Genomic DNA, 20,303 nt, shown 5'->3' on the forward strand with positions numbered 1-20,303 from the left:
AGCGGCAGGGCCCGGCCGCCTCCGGGAGCGCGGAGGGGGCGGGCCGGGCGGCGGCCTCTGGGGCGCGCTGAGTCTCTGCGGTGCCGGTGTTTGTAAGGCGCCCGCAGAGCTAGCGGCTGAGGCGGAGGCAGGCGGTCGGGATGCCTGGGCGGCCCACCATCCCGGAGCAGGGGAGCCCGGAGCGGATCGCGCCGCACCCACACACAGGCTTCGTGCTGGGGCTGGACGTGGGCAGCTCGGTGATCCGCTGCCACGTCTATGACCGCGCAGGGCGGGTCCGTGGCTCCAGCGCCCAGAAGGTGACGGGGAGTGGGCGTCGGGCCGTGGTCAGGGCAGCGAAGGCGAGCGGGCGGGCGCGTTTTTCCTGCCGTCGGGCGGCCACCTGCAGCCCAGCCCTCGGTCCGGCGGCTCGCGGGGCGGGCTTTGCAGCCCCGGGGCAGGCTGAAGCCCGCGCGCCCTTCCTGGCCCGGGAGGCCAGAGCCGCGGCGTTGGCCCCCCGGCGCCTCGCTCCACTCGTGGGTCCTGGCACCTGGGCGTTCGCCGCTCCCGCCTTACCTGGTGGGACTGCAGGGGCTGGCACTGGCAGGGCCGCTGCAGTCTCCGTAGAGGGGAGCTTTGTCACTGGGTTTTTCCTGCACTTGATAATATTGCAGCCTCATCTTCGTTTATATTTTAAATTTTCAAATCTTGATAGAATTTAACTTTATTGTTCGTTCTAACTTGTCTTCATTAACTACTCAAAGTGCTGGTTCCTCACATGACCATCTGATTTCCATGGATATGGGAGGTATTGGACAACTTTTGAAGGTTGTTTTGCCATTACTTTTCTCGTTTCTGTTTTTGAGAGTTCATAAAAATAATCTTTCCGGTTTGAGAAACCTACCAAGTCATTAGCTGTCAGTAAATCCTTAGTAAAGCAGCCAATAGACAGGTACTCCTTTGTTCTTATTTTAATGAAGAGCAGATTTCTACACTATTACCAGTTTACGGAAAATAACGTTGATTGGATTTGATGTTCTTATTTACTCGTCTTTCCAATACCAACATCTTTTTATGTTAGCAGAGTTAGGACAGGAACCATCAATCACCATTCTATCAGCATTGGACTCCCCATTTGCTCCGTTCCCACCCTTCTAACCCTGTTAGACCTGTTTTTCATCCACAGCTGTTGCCTAGGAGCAAGTCTAGCCAAATGACTACTACTTTGGGCACTTGTTTTGAAGAAACAGCGATTTCCGTTCTGGTTTGGGGACTAGGACAGTGAGTTGGGGTGACAGCAACTCCTTGGTCTCTTCGCTGGCTACGGGTGCAGAACACTGGGCACCCACCCACCTATTCCAGGCCTATATCAACCAGAAAGGATAGATGAAAGGCGGGCACTGCCTTTCAGTAACTGTGCTCCTTATCTTTGTATAAGCCTTTAGCAGCACAGTGATACTTTCAACACAATCTCCCTTGAAATTCTAGACACAGAGTACTTTGTTTTAAGCAATGATTTAAAAAAAAAAAAGAAATTGAAGTATTTGGAACCAAAGGGAGACAGAAATTGCTAGGAGATACAAAGTTTCACAGTTGTGGATAGCAGGAGACTAGAATGGTTTGCTCAGACTCTAAACGGGGGAAGGTATCTGGAAAGATATGTGAGTAAATAAACATACAAAAAGTCCCTACCTCAAAGGAGAAAGCACTGTCTTAGAGTTAATAGCAGCGCCTCTCAAACTGTAGTAGGATTTTACAACTGTGTTTCTTAAAGTGTGGTTCTTACACTGCTGGGTTGAGATAAAGAAACTAAGATTTAGAAAAGTGTGTAACAATTTTGCAGACTAATTTTATGATTATTGACCTTAATAAAACATTTGAGATTTTATTTTATATGTATTTTTTCTAGAAAGTTGTTTTGTATCTTTGAAAACTTTAAAAAATTAATTACAGTTGACATTCAATATTATATTAGTTTCAGATATACAACTAATGGTTAGACATTTATAAAACAACAAAGTGATTACCTTGATAAGTCTAGTACTCACCTGACACCATAGATAGTTATTAGAGTATTATTGACTATATTCCCAATGCTGTACTTTATATCCCCATGACTATTTGTAACTGCCAATTTGTACTTCTTAATCCCTTCATCTCTTTCATCAGTTCTCTGTATCAATGAGTTTGTTTCTATTAGTTCATTTATTTTGTTTTTTAGATTCCACATGTAGGTAAAATTATATGGTATTTGTCTTTCTCTTCTTTTTTTTTTTTTTTTTTAAATATATATTTATTGATTTTGTACAGAGAGGAAGGGAGAGAGAGATAGAGAGTTAGAAACACCGATGAGAGAGAGTCATCGATCAGCTGCCTCCTGCACACCTCCTACTGGAGATATGCCCGCAACCAAGGTACATGCCCTTGACTGGAATCGAACCTGGGACCCTTCAGTCCCCAAGCCGACGCTCTATCCATTGAGCCAAACCGGTCTTGGCAGTATTTGTCTTTCTCTTCTGTCTGACTTATTTCACTTGGCATAAAACCTTCCATGCTGTCACAAATGGTAAGAGTTTTTCTTTTTTATGGCTGAGTAATATTCCATTGCATATATGTAATACAGCTTTTTTACCTATTTGTCTATTGATGTGCACTTGGGTTGCTTCCATATCTTGGTTGTTGTAAACAATGCTGCAATGAACATAGGAATTAATATATATTTTCAAATTAATGTTTTGGATTTTTTTGTATAAATATCCAGAAGTGGGATTGTTGGGTCTTATGATAGTTCTATTTTTAATTTTTTGGCTATTATTCCACCTTGTTTTCCATAGTGCTTGCACAAATTTGCAGTCTCCACATCCTTGCCAACACTGGTTGTTGATTTCTTGATGATAGCCCTTCTCACAGGTGTGGGATGATATCTCATTATGGTTTTATTTATTTATTTATTTTAAAAATATATTTTATTGAGTTTTTACAGAGAGGAAGAGAGAGGCATAGAGAGTTAGAAACATCAATCAGCTGCCTCCTGCACACCTCTACTGGGGATGTGCCCGCAACCAAGTTACATGCCCTTGACCGGAATCAAATCTGGGACCTTGCAGTTCGCAGGATGACGCTCTATCCACTGAGCCAAACTGGTTTTGGCTCTCATTGTGGTTTTAATTTGTATTTCTCTGATGATTAGTGGCATTAAGCATTTTTAAAAATATCTCTTAAATATGTCTCTTTGGAGAATTGTCTATTCAGGTTCTCTGCCAAATTTTTAATGGGATTATTTTTCTTTTTGGTATTAAGTTATATGAGTTCCTTATATATTTTGGATGTTAACTCCTATTATTGTCAAATAATCTTCTCTCATTCAGTAAGTTCTTATTTTGTTGATAATTTCCTTCCTTGTGTAAAGACTCTTCAGTTTGATGTAGTTCCATTTATTTAATTTTCATTTTGTTTCCCTTTCCTGAGGAAACATTAAAAAAATATTACTGAGAAAAATGTCAGAGAGTTTATTGCATATAGTTTCTTCTAGGAGTTTATGTTTTCAGTTCTTACATTTAAGTCTTCAGTCCATTTTGAGTTATTCTTGTATATGCTGTAAGAAAGTGGTGTAGTTTCAGTATTTTGAATGCATTTGTACAATATTCTTAACACCATTTATTGAAGAGTCTGTCTTTATCCCATTGTGTGTGTGTGTGTGTGTGTGTGTGTATATATATATATATATATATATATATATATATATATTTTTTTTTTTTTAAATATATTTTATTGATTTTTTACAGAGAGGAAGGGAGAGAGAGAGCTAGAAACGTCGATGAGAGAGGAACATCGACCAGCTGCCTCTTGTACACCCCCTACTGGAGATGTGCCCGCAACCAAGGTACATGCCCTTGACCGGAATCGAACACGGGACCCTTCAGTCCGCAGACCGACGCTCTACCACTGAGCTGCTCGCACACACTGCTGGCACCGGCCACGATTGCTCAGCACTGTCAGTGGGTGCAAGCAGTGGCTGCCAGCTCCAAACACCCCTCAGGGCTTCTGCACCTCCTCCTGCTCCTGAGGGGCGATTGGGGCGGGCAGTTGCCTCTTGCACTTGCCCCACTCACACCTACAGCCAGTGCTGGAGCCACCGCTTGAACCTGCTACTGGTGCCGGTCCTAATCACTCTGCATTGTCAGCAGGTGTGAGCAGGGCTGGTGCCATCAGCGTGTGGGAGTAGTGGCGGCTGGAGTGGGGCTGCCAGCAGACAAGGCTGTGGCAGGAGGGGCCCGGTGGGGTTGTGGAGGATAGGTCATAGCCTCACAGTTCCTTTCAAGGTGCACGAATTCGTGCATTCAGCCCCTATCTGGTGTATAAAAATGCAATCAGTTTCTGAATATTTGTTTTGTATCCGGCTGTTTTACTGAATTCATTAACTAGTTTTAATAATTTTTTTTAGGTTTCTGTATTGTATCATGTTATCTGCAAATAATGACAGTTTTACTTCTTCCTTTCCAATTTGGATGCTTTTTATTTCTTTTTCTTATCTGATTACTATGGCTAGGGCTTCTAATACTATATTTAATAGAAGTAACATCTTTGTCTTGTTTCTGATCTTAAGAAGAACGATTTTAGTTTTTCACTATTGGGTAGGTGGTTAGGTTTTGCCATATATGGCCTTTATTATGTTGAGGTATGTTTCTCCTGTCCCCACTTTTCTTAGAATTTTTATTATACATGGATGATGGCTTTATCAAATGCTTTTCTACATCTGTTGATATGATGAATGAATTTTACCCTCCATTTTGTTTATGTAGTATATCATGTTAAGTGACTCATGGATAATGAACCAGCCTTGCATCCTAGGAACAAATCCCACTTGATCATAGTGTATGATTTTTTAAAAGTATTGCTGAATCTGACTTGCTAATATTTTGTTGAGGATTTTTGAATTTGTACTCATCAGTGATATTGACCTATAATTTTCTTTTTTATGTGTAATTTTCATTTAGTTTTGCAATCAAGGCAATGCTGGCCTCATAAAATGATCCTGTCTCTTCAGATTTTTGAAATAGTTTGTGTAAAATTCACATGTGAAGCCATCTAGTCCAGAATTTTTGTTTTTTGGGAGTTAATTGTTAATTTATTTTCATTAGTAGTTATCATTAATAGGCACGTTCAGATTTTCTGGTTCTTCTTTCTTTTTTGTTAATCTTTACCAAGGGCATTTTTTCCATTGATTTTTTTAGAGAGAGTGGAAGGGATGGGGAGAGACAGAGAGAGAGAAACATTGATGTGAGAGAGACATAAGGATTGGTTACTCCCCACACATGCCCAAACCAGGGCCTGGGATTGAACCTGCTACTGAGGTATGTGCACTTGACAGGAATCGGACCCTGGACCCTTCAGTGCTCTATCCACTGAGCAAAACTGGCTAAGGCTGCTGGTTCTTCTTGGATCAGTCTTAGAAAATTAGATGTTTCTAGGAATTTATCCAAAAATTTCAGATTGTCTAGTATGTTGGCATATAATTGTAGCATTTTCTTATAATTCTTTGTATTTCTGTGATGTCAGTTGTTACTTTGGCTCTTTTGTTTCTGATTTTATTTGAGTCCTCTCTCTTTGTTTCTTGAGGAGTCAAGCTAAAGCTGCATCAAGCTTGTTTATCTTGTCAGAGAACCAGCTCTTGGTTTCATTGATCTTTTGTACTGTGTGTGTGTGTGTGTGTGTGTGTGTGTGTTTTGTTTGTTTGTTTGTTTTAGTTTCTATGTCATTTATTTCCACTCTGATCTTTATTATTTTATTGCTTCTATATATTCTGTGTGTTTTTTTTAATGTTTTTTGTTTTTGTTGTTGTTCTTTTTAGGTGTTTTAAATTGTTTATTAGATATCCTACATAATAAAAGCATAATATCCAAATCGACAGAATGGTGGAACAACAGGTTGGTAGGGGTTGGGCTGGCGAACAGGTGGGGCCAGACCAGCCAAGGCATGTGCCAGCAGGCAAAGGGAGGATATGAGGGAGGGGGAGGTGGCAGCAACCAGTGGCGATGGTGGGGTGATTGGGAGGGGCCAGGGCTGGCCACACACCAGCTGATGCTATCCCCTGATCAGCACACCCGGTCACCTCCCGAAGAGGGAGGGAGGCTAGTGGCAATGGTAGGGAGATGGGGGATGGGGCCAGCTGCTCCCCGGCCAGTGCTGTCCCGTGATTGGCCTTCCCAGTCACCTCCCACAAAGGGAGGCCCCAGGCGGGGCAAAAGGGGGCGTAGGTGGCCACTCACTGCTGGCACTGTCCTCTGACCAGCCTACTGGTCCACGGAGAGCAGGCCTAAGCCGACTCCCCTGAGGACTCCTGGACTGCGAGAGGGTGCAGGCCAGGCTCATACCCAAAGTGCATGGATTTTCATGCACTGGGCCTCTACATTTTATAATATTTTGCTTCTTGAGGTATGTCTGTCATGCTATGAACTGTCTTCCTTCTCAGGACTGCTTTCACTGTGTCACATAGATTTTGGTTTGTTGTATGTTCATTTTCATTTGTTTCCAGGTAATTTTTTATTTTGTCCTTGATTTCATTGCTAACCCATTCATTGTTCAATAACATACTATTTAGCCTCCATTGTGTTTGAATGATTTTGAGTGTTTTTATTACAGTTGATTTCTAGTTTCATGCATTGTGATTTAAGAAGATGCTTGATATATTTCAATCTTCTTGAATTTGTTAAGACTTATTTTATGTACCAATATGTGGTCTATCTTTGAGAATGTTCCATGTGTACTTGAGATGAATGTATACTAGGTGTATTGGTTAATAATGGTGGATTTTGTAATCAAAGAAAACAATAATTTCAAGAGAAGCATCAAAAGTGCTTTATTCAAAGTAATGTTCATCACTAACTACACATTTCCCCATCTTTCAGGTAATTTGTGGATACCATCCCAATAGAACTTTTCTTAATTTATTTTATTTTTAAAAAATATATTTTATTGATTTTTCACAGAGAGGAAGGGAGAGAGATAGAGAGCTAGAAACGTCGATGAGAGAGAAACATCGACCAGCTGCCTCTTGCACACCCCCCACTGGGGATGTGCCCGCAACCCAGGTACATGCCCTTGACCGAAATCGAACCTGGGACCCTTCAGTCCACAGACCGATGCTCTACCACTGAGCCAAACCGGTTTCGGGGAACTTTTCCATTTTGAGGCAAACCATTCAGAGACCCAATTTTTCATTTCTTTGTATGTTTTGAAGTGCTGCTCAGAAAGTGTGTGTGCTGTCAATCAGAACAAGTGGTAACCTGAAGGAGCAAGGTCTGGTGAATACGGCGGGTGGGTTAATACTTCCCAGGCAAGATCTTTCAATGAGTTTTTAACTGATTTTGAAGTGTGTGATGGTGCATTATCATGAAGCAAAATTACTTTGCCTTGTCTTCTGGAACATTCTGGCCATGTTATGATCAAGGCATGGTTCAAACTGATTATTGTTGTTGATAATAATCAGTATTAATGGTTTCACCTGGTTTTAGAAGTTCATAATAGACCATATCTTCCTGATCCCACCAAATGCAGAGCATTGTCTTCTTTCCAAAGTGATTTGGCCTTGTAGTCGATGTTGATGGTTGACCTGGATCAACCCATGATTTTGTGCCTTTGGGATTCTCAAAATAAATCTACTTTTCATCGCCAGTCACAATTCAGTGCAAAAAAAGACTTTCGTGCCATTGAAACATTTCACTGATGACTTTTGGCTTTTGTTCAGTTGATATGGCACCCATTTTCCTTCCTTTAAAATCTTTCCCATTCTTTGTAAATTATCGGAAATTGTTTGCTGAGCAATGTTTAATCTTTTTGCAATTTGTTTTTGAGTTTGACATGCATCTTCATCCAATAATGCTTTTAATTGTTGGTCTTTAAATGTTTTCGGTTGACCTGGAAATTCCTTGTCTTTCATACTGAAATCATCATTTTTTAAAGCGTTTAAACCAGCATTCACAAGTATCTTGAGATCGAGCTTTCCGAAGTATACAATAACTTTCAGCAGCACTTTTTTTCAAAATAAAATGATGAATTAAAACTTCCAGCAAATGCTATTTTTTTGGCACAAAATTCAACATATTTAAGTGAAAAAATATGATGTTAACACCTTCAGCAAATATACCATATGAGGTTTTGAAGCTTGTTGTCAATACGACAAAATAGCATACATATCAAATCACACATATATCAACATATGTGTAAATCCATCTGATCTAATGTGTCATTTAAGCTCATTTTTTTTTTTTTTTTTGGTCTGGAATATCTATCCACTGATGTCAGTGGGATATTAAAGTTCCCTTACTATGACAGCGTTGCTGTCTATCTCTCCCTTAAAGTCCATCAGGAGTTTTTAAAAAAAACATAGTTAGGTACTCCTATATTGGGTGCGTGCTAGGTTATGTTGTCTTTTTGGATTGATCCCTTTATGTTGTCCTTCTTTGTCTCTTGTTATGGCCTTTGTTTTGAAGTCTATTGTGTCAGATAGGGATATTGCTACCCCAGTTTTTGTTGTTGTTGTTGTTGTTTTCTCATTTGCATGGAATATTTTTTTCCATCCCTTCACTTTGAGCTTGTGTCATTTTTTTTTTTTCCTGAGGTGGATCTCTTGTAGACAGAATATATATAGGCCATATTTGCTTATTCATTCAGCTACCCTATATATCTTTTTATTAGATAATTTAATCCTTTTATGTTAAAGGTTATTATTGATAGGTATTTATTTATTGCCATTTTTATTCTTTATTAACCTTGGCATTTTAATTGAGATGTGGCTTGGTGTAAGCCTCTTTGATTCCTTTTGTTTGGGACTCTTTATGTTTGCTGGACATATTTATCTATTTCCTTTGTCAGGTTAGGGAAATTATAAATCATTATTTCTTTAACTAGCTTTTCAATTTTTTGCTCACTGTCTTCTCCTTTTGGTACCCTTATGATGTGAGTGTTGTAACAACACTCACATCATAAGTCCCAGAAGTCCATTAAGTACCGTCATTAAAATTTTTTTTCTTTTTACTGTTTTGATTGGTTGTTTTTGCTAACCTGTCTTCCAAAACGCTGATTGGATACTCTGCTTTTTTTAAGTTGAACCCATCTAATATATGTGATAGATTAAATAGAGAAGGTAGACCAGAGACCAGGATGGCAGGACACAGGCTTTATTGGAGGGAAGGGTACCCCTGCCGGCTGCTTCCACAGAGAGGAATGGCTGCTTCCACAGAGAGGAACGGAAGAGAGCGAGCACCTTTAAGGATAGAGGGCGGGGTTTAGGGCACTCAGCACACGCTGATTGATTACGGACCTAGGGACTTAGGAATGGGGGCTTAGGGTATTTGGCAGGTGATTGGTGGTTCAGAGCTCAGGAATGTCTGGCCGCAGGTGGGGTTTACATCTGTCCATCAACTGAAGGAAGAGAGGATCTATCATTCCAGGCTTCTGGTAATATTTTTAAAAACTTGAGTGTCCGGGCAAGGTCAGGGGGCGAAAGTCAGTCTTTCGTAGCTACTTCCAGCTGTGAGGGGGCGTCATCTTTTAGGGGCGTCTACCCAGGGTCTCAAAGATTCTGGTGTTCTGTTCTGAATTCAGTGCCAGATAGATCTTTTCCACCTTCTGGTTGGCGAATGCCTGCATTCTGTTCTGCAAAAGACTAGTGAAACAATACATGGGACATGGGCCAAAGAGCAAAATTAAGAGTATAAATACCAGTGGGCCTAATAGTGGGAAGAGCCATGGGGTACGTGAGCAAAAAGCAGGTAGTGTTTTTCTGTGCTGGTCGAGGGGTGTGCAACAGCATGATTTCTCCAAGAGAATGGTCGGTGACAAGAGCAATCCTGTTGAGTCACTTGGGAGGTTAAAGCTGGTCCTGAGGCTGCCACGGCATCATTTGTCTGGTTTTGCTGCTTTTCTGGGCCTGGAGCTGAAAGACAACCTGGGGGATAAGATTCTTGGTGAGGTAAAAAGGTGGGGCTCCTTGGTGTAGCCCGGATCCCAGTTAGGACCATGGGCAGAAGGTCCAGCCAGGAGCTGTAAATTTCTAGAGAGAGAGTTTAGTTAGATGGTCTTTAAGAAAGCCGTTGCTCTTCTGGATCTTACCCAGTGAATGTGGGTGGTAGGGTATGTGCAGTTTCCAGGAGATGCCAGGGATTATGTGTGTTATCAAGGTTTCAGCCACAACCTCAGCAGTTTGCTTGCAGGTAGGGAAGGCCTCTGTATACCCTCTCAGGGTGTCTACATGGTGATAGATATTTGGTCTTCTTGTGGGGAGGCATATGGGTGAAGCCTACCTGCCAGTCCTGTCCTGGGAAGTGTTCCCTTCATTTGATGGGTAGGAAAGTTGGGGTGCATTCTTCCCTGGAGTGAGGCAGCTGCACACGTGGAGCAGGAAGAGCAGACACTCATAACTACCTCTCGTAGTATGGGAAAGGTGAAGAGGGATGAAGGCCATCTCCAGGGTCCACTCGAGTGTTACAGTCGAGTAGGAGGTTTTCCAACGTTCCTGGGGGTCTAGAAACAAACTTCTATCCACAAACAGAGTTAAATCAGGATTAGAGAGAGGAACCTGAGAGTCCTGCCCAAGGTTGAGTGAGGGCCTCTGATGACCTCGGGGCAGGAGTGCTTTGCTGCAGTTTGGGTAGAGGCAGCAGAAAGGAGAGTGGCTGGGTTCAGGGCTGGGGACTGGGTTAGGGAGACATCAGGACTCTCAAGGAACAGGAGATGGAGTTCCTGCATGCGAGAGGGGGCAAGGAGAGATCAGGATCGGTGTGACAGAAGATCCTGTGGTCTATGGGCGGATAAGACCTGTAAGGGTTGCTGGAAGCAGATCTTCTGGACCTCCTTGATGAGAACAGCAGCTGCAGCCAGAGCCCAGAGGCAGGGCTGCAGTCCCCAAACTGTGGGATCAAGCTGTCTGGACAGGTAGGCTATGGGGTGAAGGCTGGCCCTTGGGGCTGGGTGAGGACCCCATGGCTATTCCCTGTCTTCCATCAGTAAGTAGTTGGAAAGGCTTAGAGCTGTCTGGAAGAGAGAGAGAGAGAGAGAGAGAGAGAGAGAGAGAGAGAGAGAGAGAGAGAGAGAGAGAGAGAGAGAGAGAGAGACAGGGACCAGAGGGGTGTCCCGGAGTTAGAGAAAGCTTGGCGAACGAGGGAGGGTGAGGAGACCTGGTATAAGGGCTTAGCTAGGAGAAAAAAATTTGGGATCCAATGATGGAGAAATCCTACCAGTGGAGGTCAGCTGTATGCCTCTGAGATGTGTAGTGCTGGGTTCTAACAAGCATTCTTGGAGGTCTCTGGGTAAGGCTTGGCCAAACAGGTGACTGTCTCTGAACCCCTGGGGCAGGATTGTCCAGGTGAGTGGGAGACAGATCTGGAGCTGAAAGATAACTGAAATCTAGATGTTATTTTTAGGGGGAAAAGAGTAGGGGTCTTAATTGCCTCACTAGTGATATGAAAGGGGAGAATAGGTTACCGTTGGAAGTAGGTTCTTGTTTTTCCAGTTTTGCCCCTTGCTGGGCATCTACATGTTTCTTGTAGTTTCTGAGACAAGGTTTCAAAGTAGTTAGAGCAGTAGTTACTGGGACAGGTAAAGACTGATTATTGAGGCTGCATCTGCGTTGGGTGAGAGATGAGAGTACAGGTTCCTATCCAGCTGATGGGGAGACAGATGTATGAGTTTTCCCCACAGAGGAAGAAAAATCCCTGATGATGGAGACAAGCTGATAGGTATAAGGAGAAGAGGTAGACTAAAGGGTATGAGATTCCTTTTTCTAGTTCCACACTCCAAGCTGAGAGAGTAGTTACCATGACGCTACCAATAAGAGGTGACAGATGAGTGATTAAGACTATGTTGCAGTAAAAGTGGGAGGGAAAGGGGAAGGAAAGGAGTAGTGAAAGCCAGGGACCTGGGGGTTGGATAAGAGGTTAGAGACTGTGAATAGTCTGGTTTAGCTTAAGAAGTGTCCAGCAACCTTGTCCTGTCAGGCTTGGGGACTGAAGCCTCACTTTCTTACTTAGAAAAGGGGCAGGAGGCGGGGGGAGGGAGCAGGCTCCGCCCTATCCTTAAAGGTGTTTGTAAGCCCCCAGCTTGCTCTCTTTCGCACCTCTCCGTGGAAGCAGCTGGCAGGGGTACCCTTCCCTCCAATAAAGCCTGTCTATCCATCAATTGAGGGAAGGGAGGATCTATCAATATGCTTCATTTAAATTATTGCATTCATTTCTGACTGGTTCACTTATATGGTTTCTGTGTCTGTGTAAGGTCTCACTGAGTTAATCTATTCTTCTCCTAAATTCATTGAGCATCCTTTTAACCACTGTTTTGAAGTATCTGATAGATTATTTTTTGAGTTCTTGAATATTTATTGAGAACCTGCTATACACTAGGCAAAATAATAGGAACAAATTCTCTAGAGTTACTTTGAACTCTTTCAGCAATACCTAAGTCCTCACCATAAAAAAATCCATTCACTATTTGGATGTACAGTTTTCTCTAACGTATTCTGAAATATTTCATAATGTTGTATACCAAGATATACTCCAAAGACTATCTGAAAGACTAGAGGACCTTCCTCATACACCATGTGCGTCTGTAGCTGCAAACCTCACATATCAACTCTGGTCACCTAATTTTAAAATCAGACTTGTTAGTGACATGTCTGGGTTTGTAAAGAAAATTATGGTAAATTAAATTCATAAATATTCTAGGATAATGGAAGAAATTCCAATATTGATTTATAGGGCTGCCACTCAGATGCGTGCGAGAGATAAACACTGCGACACTTGAGATTTTTTTGTTCATTGTGACACTTGAGAATTTGTGTGTTATGGTTTTCACGCCTAAAATGGTAAACATGGTGTGCATTCTACATTATTTTTTTCGTCTTTGGAGCATCAACAAAATTTAGTGTTTTCGAGGCTTTTTGTGTTGACAGTTTATTTTTATTTCATGCTTGCTTTTGTTGATATTTCTGTAGAATAGAATTTTTTTTATTATTTTATTATTGAGTTTATCATTGTAATTTATTATACTTTACAAATAAAATTCAATCCCCATAAATGGCATCAGATGAAGAAATAATCGAAACAAGTACCTCAGAAGAAGAAGATGACATCCTTTATTCAACTACTAAGTCATATGATTTTTTAAATTAAATTAAAAATAACATGGCATGTGTGGATGGTTTCCATTTTGGATATGTGGCAGTTGACTGGTTAGGAATGTCCATAGCTTGTTCCAAGATCAGCTGCTTGTGAGGAGTAACCCATGAAAGCAGTTAGAGTTGGTGTATAATTTGGGTGGGTGGGGTCTCAGGGAATCACCAGGGTGGGGCAAACTGTTAGCCAAGTTGATGGAAACTGATTTGGCATCTGCCTGTGCCTATAGGCTAGGCGGTGAGAGGGCTCAACAAAGGAACAGTGGTACCTACCAGCACTTTTATCTGACACGGAGCTACTCCTCTAGTCCTTACCCTAAAGCTAGACAATTCAGTTCATCCCTATATATTCCTGATGCTTTTTGAGCTGCTGGCTCTTCCCGGAGCTTAGGGCAAGTGTTTGATAGTGAGTCTGTGCTTGGGCTATTTAAGAGGACGAGAGTTTACTGCAACCCTTGTCTGATCCAAATGGAATCTCCATTGATTTTCACAATCAAATGTTGTGGGGACTCCTCTTCCTAGAACTGGTGTCCTGGTGTGGGGCTGGGACCCCTTGTTTTTCAGGGGTGTATATCCTGAAGAACAGCTGATATATCCATCCCGATTTTAAACTGCCACACCATAGAAAAGACTAGCTTCTTTCTTAGTTTCTCTACCTCCTATCAGTCTGGACATGGCTTCTTTCTATCCTTAGTTATAGTTCTGTTCAACTAGTCTTCAGGTAGTTCTCAAGGGTAGTAGTTCTTTAATTTAGTTTTATACTTTTGTTATGGTTATGGTAATGGGAGAAAGTGAGCACATTTACCTACTCTGATATTTTGATCAAATATTTATTGTTGCTCAAAACTGTTAGAATACAATGGATTGGAAATTAGAAAGAACGAATACAGACAACAACTGGTCCCTCAGACAATTTGAGTTATTATGGAAAGAGGGTCTTGTTAACCTACATTGCTGCTTAGCATTTGGTTTATTACATCATGATTACAGAATAAATGATTGAATTGCATTTGATCAAATTAATTAGAAATTCCATTTGCTTAAGTGGGACATTGATTAAACATAGAACTTGTGTTTATTTTCTTAATTAAAATTGCACCTCTGCTAAAACTGTGATGGAAAGCATCCTATATAATAAAGAAGTAATATGCAAATTGACCATTATGCCCTCATAAGATGGAAGCCTATGGGAAGGGCCGGCTGCTCCCCACATCTGCCCTTGAAGTCCCCTCAGTGCTACCTAGGGCCTTGGGTTCTCCTGCACCCCCACTGACTGAGGCTCAGGCAAACCTCAGATGGCGGTTGCCCAACTCAGGTAACCAGGGCCAGACGAGGCTTGCACTGCTGGTAGTGACAGCAACAGAGGTGTGATGGGGGTGTTGATCACTGGGTTGCTTCCTGCTCCTGAGGGCTCCCAGACTGTGAAAGGGGGCAGGCTGGGCTGAGGGACCCCTCCCCTCCCATTTCCAGTGCATGAATTTTCATGCACCAGGCCTGTAATATATAATAAAACCCCCCAAATTCTTACTACGGTATTTGATTTATATTGCCAAATAAATAGCCTTTTTTTTTTTTTTTTTTTTTTTAAGAGAGAGAGAGAGAGAAAGAACAACTGAAAAAAAAAAATCACCATTTAGAGACAGGAACAAGATAGGCTGTGTTGGTCTTTTACTTAAAATTGAAATCGCAAAAAATGAACACTTACATTAGCAGGCTAGTAGTAGGCCTCTGAGAATACTTCAGTTTTGTATCTTTTGGCACTCACTTTTTAATAGCAGAGATACATTTGTAGTCTTTTTTCTATAATTTGTATTTAGAAAAACTTTTCATGATTTCTGGCCAGTATGGTAGAGTAGGTAAATATGGTACTCACCTCCTCCCACAACCACATTAAAATTACAACTAAACTACAGAACAACCAGCTGAAATTAAGCTGAATGGAAGTCCTATTACTAAGGAATTAAAGAAGAAATCCCATCAAGACAGGTAGGAGCAATAGAAACATGGGATGGACTGGTCCCACACCCACATCCTATTATATATAATAATGAGGTAATATGCAAATAGACCATCACTAACACACAAGATGGCCACCCCCATGTGGTCAAAGATGGCCGCCCGCATGTGGACACAAGATGGCCAGCAGGGTAGGGCAGTTGTGGGTGATCAGGTCAGCAGGGGAGGGCAGTTGGGTGTGACCAGGCCAGCAGCGGAGGGCAGGTAGGGGTGATCAGGCCTGCAGGTGAGGGCAGTTTGGGGAAATCAGGCCTGCAGGGGATGGCAGTTGGGGGGCGGAACCAGGCCTGTAGGAGAGGGCAGTTGGGGGTGACCAGACCTGCAGGGGAGGACAGTTAAGGGCATTTGGGCCAGCAGGGGAGGGTAGTTGGGGCGATTAGGCCAGTAGGGAAAGGCAGTTAGGGGTAATCAGGCCTGTAGGGGAGGGCAGTTAGCGGCAATCAGGCCAGCAGGAGAGGGCAGTTGGGGGTGACCAGGCCTGCAGAAGAGGGCATTTAGAGGTGACCAGGCCAGCAAGGGAGGGAAGTTAGGGGCTATTGGGCTAGAAGTGGAGGACAGTTAGGGGTGACCAGGCCAGCAAGGGAAGGAAATTGGGGATGAATGGGCTGGCAGGGGAGGACAGTTAGGGGTGACCAGGCCAGCAGGGGAAGGCAGTTAGGGGCAGCGAGGCCTGCAGGGGAGGACAGTTAGAGGCAACCAGGCCAGCAAGGGAGGGCAGTTAGGGGTGACAACCTGCAAGAAAGGGCAGTTCAAAGAGACCAGGCCTGCAGGGGAGGGCAGTTAGGGGCAATCGAGCTGGCAAGGGAGCAGTTAGTTGTCAGGGGAATGGTTCAGGCTGGCAGGGGAATGGTTAGGGGGTGATCAGGCTGGCAGGCAGAGGTGGTTAGGTTTAATCAGGCAGGCAGGCAGGCAGGCAGGCAGGCAGGCGAGTGATTGGGAGACAGCAGTCCTGGATTGTGAGAGGGGTCCCAGATTGGACATGGTGCAGGCTGGGCTGAGGGACACCCACCCACACACACCCTCCTATGAATTTTGTGTGCTGGGTCTCTAGTATGGCAGATAAAAATCCGGAGGGATATCTCAACTTTGGTGGTACCCTCTTGAGGAGTAATAGGTTTAAGCCTCCCAACGGGCCCCAGCCCAGGATTACAGTGCTGTGAAGAGAAGTCACCATAATTTCTGGTTATAAAAACCAATAAGGGTTAAGGCTGAGATACACTTGAGGCTGCTGGAGTCCCAGGCCTTCCCTCTTAAAGGGCCCACACACAGACTAACTGGGACTCCTTCTGTGCTCCAGTATGGGGGCAGCAGCTTGAAAGGTACCAGAGATATATGGGAAGGAACTTAATCATTCTATATCAGGGAGAGAGCTGGGGGCAGGACAGCTTTCTCTCAGAAGGGCTGGCATAAGCCATTGTACCTTGTCTGAGATCTCCCACAGAGGTGTCAGGCAGACACCATATCTGAGACTTCACCAACTTGGATCACACTATTTGCCCTATCCTAACCTGTCTGAAGTGGCTTTTCCATAGGAATGTCATAATCTTGATTCATGCTTCAGAGTTTCCTAAAATGTCTCAAACAAGCAGCATCTGGCAGCATGGAGCTCTGTATTTCTTGCAAAGTCGCTCCAGGCTTGACACCAGTAGCAGCTGCCCTTGGTTCACAGCTTGGCCTCATTGGGACACTTCCAAGCCTGACACAAGAAGCCATCTGCAGATCACTTTGCAGTTCATGATAGGTGACCCCTGGCAGAACACAGGCAGTGCCTGCACCTTCGCCTACATCTCCTGGGAGGTCCCAGAGCACCCAGTGGACAGCATCAGACCACGTTGAAGTACGACCACCCAGTCACCACCAGTGACACACTCATGGGATAGACTCAACAGGCAACAGAACCCTGCTGAAAGAAGTCCTGCTCTTTGAGTAGGTCCCTGCATAGCTAATTTTCCATAGTGGTTGGAGGTTGGTAATCAGTGGTCACAGCCAAACCTTGCAGCTGATTGACCTGGGGGTATGTGTGTAAATCACTGCTATTGATTGTGCCAATAGCAATCAAGGCTCAACTATAAGAGGAGAGTATAGATAGCCCACAGAGCAGTGTACATTGAGCTTTGGAGGTCAGGGAGGCTGTGCCATGGGAACTTACAGGATACCTAATACATTAGGCCACTCTACCAAGCATGGGAGAAGTAGCAGTTTTACCTTATATGTAGAACCAAACACGGAGGCTGCCAAAATGAGGAGACAAAGAAAAATGTCCCAAATGAAATAACAACAACACTAGGAAAATAAATCAAATATACTAGATACAGAGTTCAAAACACTGGTTATAGCCCTAAGTGGATAGAGTGTTGGTCTGTGGACCAAAGGGTCCTGGGTTTGATTCCAGTCAAGGGCACGTATCTTGTTTGCAGGCTCTTCCCTTTCCCTGGCCCTGGAGGCATTCAATTGATATGTTTCTCTCACACCAATGTTTCTCTCTCTCTTTCCCTCGCTCATCCATTCTCTCTAAAAAGCAATGGAAAAATGTCCTTGGGTGGAGGACTAACAAAAAAGTAAAAAGAAAAAACTTTAAAATAACAACACTGGTTATAAGGATGCTCAATGAACTTAGTGAGAACCTCGACAGCATAAAAAAAGCACCAGTCAGAAGTAAAGGATACACTAACTGAAAAGAATAACTTACAGGGAATCAACAATAAATGATGAAGCTAAAATCAAATCAGTGATTTGGAATAGAAAGAAGCGAAAAACACAATCAGAAGAACAAAAAGAAAAAAATGCAAAAAAAAAAAAAGATGATTGTGTAAGGAGGCTCTGAGACAACTTCAGAAGTACCAACATTTTTGTTATGGGGGTGTGGGAAGGAGAAGAGAGCAAGAAATTTGAAACCTATTTGAAAAAATGACAGACTTCCCTATCTTGGTGAAAGAAATAGACATACAAGTCTAGGAAGCACAGAGAGTTTCAAAGAAGATGAACCCAAAGAGGTCCACACCAAAGGTTAAAGACACAACAAACCTTAAAAGCAGCAATAGAAAAACAATTACAAGGGAGCCACCATAAGATTGTTGGCTGATTTCTCAACAGAAATTTTGCAGGCCAGAAGGGATTGGCAAGAAATATTCAAAGTGATGAAACGCAAGGACCTGCAACCAAGATTACTCTGCCTAGTAAAGCTACCCGTGTTTCCCTGAAAATAAGACATCCTCCGAGAATAAGACCTACTTACAGGTTTCCTTCTGAGTGAAATATAAGGCATCCCCCCAAATAAGGCCCCCCCTAGGCTAAACATGAGAGATTTGGTCCACTGATTCTGAAAGAAATGGAGTCACAAGAAATTCACCAGGAAATTCAGGAATTGGATTGTTATGATGATGTTCCAGAAGATGATGACATGATTGTCATTGAATAAATGAATAAATTCTTGATACTGTAGGATTCACAGTTTGTCAGGTTTGTGTTGACAACTACCGTACTACTGTACCGTATACAGGTAATAAATTTCCTTTATTTTCATTTAACAATAAATGTGTACCGTATTCTTCTTAATGGAAATAAGACATCCCCTGAAAATAAGACCGAGCGCATCGTTGGGAGCAAAAATTATTATAAGACACTGTCTTATTTTCGGGGAAACAGGATATCATTAGGATCAAAGTTCTTTAGGTAAAGAACTTCCCAGACAATAAAAAGCTAAGGAGTTCATGCTATGTTAAAGGCTCTTCTTTAAGGAGAAGAAAAAAAAAGATTAAATAATATGAACAATAAAATGGCAATAAGTATAATACTATCAACAATGGGATCTAAAAAACAACAACAAAATTAATAAGCAGACAGAAATAGACTAATAGATACAGAAAATGTTTTGAAGGTTGCCAGATTGGAGGGGGGATTGAATGGATGGGTGAAAAGGTGAAGGGATTTCAAAGTACCGTATTTTTCGGACCATAAGACGCACTTTTTTTTCCCCAGAAGTGGGGGGAAAAAGTCCCTGCGTCTTATGGTCCAAATATAGCCTCCACATATACTTTTAAAAAAAAGTTTTTTTACTTGCCCGGCTCTGTGTGGTCTCTGTGTGCTTGCCCGGCTCTAAAATGGTTCTAAATGCTGCTGTTTACTTTACAGGGTTGATTACATGTGTTTATGACTGTGATGTTGGGTTTTAATGCACATAAAATATTTTAGGACACTATTTGTTTCAGAATCTTTTTTTCTTCATTTCCCTTCTCTAAAAACTGGTGCGTCTTATGGTCCGGTGCGTCTTATGGTCCGAAAAATACGGTACAAATTGGTTGTTATAGAATAGTCATGGGGATGTAAAATACAGCATAGGGAATGCAGTCTATAATACTCTCATATGATGTCAGATAGGTGTGAGATTTATTGGGATGATCACTTAATAAGTTATGTACACCTGAAATTAACAATAATTTATGTCAACTAATTAAAAATTCAAAAATGATTAAAATAAATAAACTTTTCATGGACTCTCACATGTTAGTGTTATATCCTAAAATAGTATTCAGAGTTGAAAATTTCACATGTAGAATATTTGATGATTTTAGTTTTTTAAAGTGGAGAAAGTTTATCATGTTCCCTTTTGGAACAGCATGCCATTATGAAGGAACTGATAGATAAAATTTTGCTTGAAAGAATAATGCAGTAAAATGTCAATATAACAGACTAATTCAGGCAAGGGGATGTCTGTTGAAACTGAAAGTCTGTTACATAATAAAGTAGGTTTTCTGAATGCATATGTTAAATAATTGGCAAATTTATCTTTTTTTACTTATATACGTTTTACTTATACACATTTGTGTAATAAAAATTAAGTATGTATGAAAAGTTTTAATTTCACAGAAAAGTTTTCTATATGCATTACTGTAATTTAATATTTATACTGAATAAGCCTAGTGAATGCCTGCATTTACCTGTCACCAAAAGTAAACAGATGAATATGGCTGGGATGTGACAAAGTCATACCATGCAACAACAGAACCAATTAGCATACACTATTGCTGTGTGATTATGTGCTTATCATTTGCCAAACATTGTTTATGGGTGGTAACTCCTGTATTTAAATATGTAGACTCTAGTTGTAGATATGTAATATTTATTTAGTTTATGTTAGTAAAAT

The 20,303-nt window shown here is 42.1% G+C and overlaps 1 protein-coding gene across 6 annotated transcripts in view; it reads left to right on the plus strand.

Annotated features, from left to right (window-relative positions):
- The first annotated feature begins 22 nt into the window (after positions 1-22).
- The window catches only part of GK5 (glycerol kinase 5), a 183,041-nt gene continuing 162,760 nt past the window's right edge, over positions 23-20,303 (plus strand). Inside the window, exon 1 of one of the 6 annotated variants that reach the window (XM_045584136.1) lies at positions 23-299. In XM_045584136.1, coding sequence (XP_045440092.1) covers positions 141-299 — 159 coding nt within the window. In that variant the 5' untranslated portion in view covers positions 23-140. The remainder of the gene's footprint in view (positions 300-20,303) is intronic. The other 5 variants (XM_045584134.1, XM_045584135.1, XM_036445571.2 and 2 more) reach the window with 5 other exon arrangements.

This window comes from Pipistrellus kuhlii, unplaced genomic scaffold (assembly GCF_014108245.1).
Source record: "Pipistrellus kuhlii isolate mPipKuh1 unplaced genomic scaffold, mPipKuh1.p scaffold_m20_p_2, whole genome shotgun sequence".
Lineage (NCBI taxonomy): Eukaryota > Metazoa > Chordata > Mammalia > Chiroptera > Vespertilionidae > Pipistrellus > Pipistrellus kuhlii.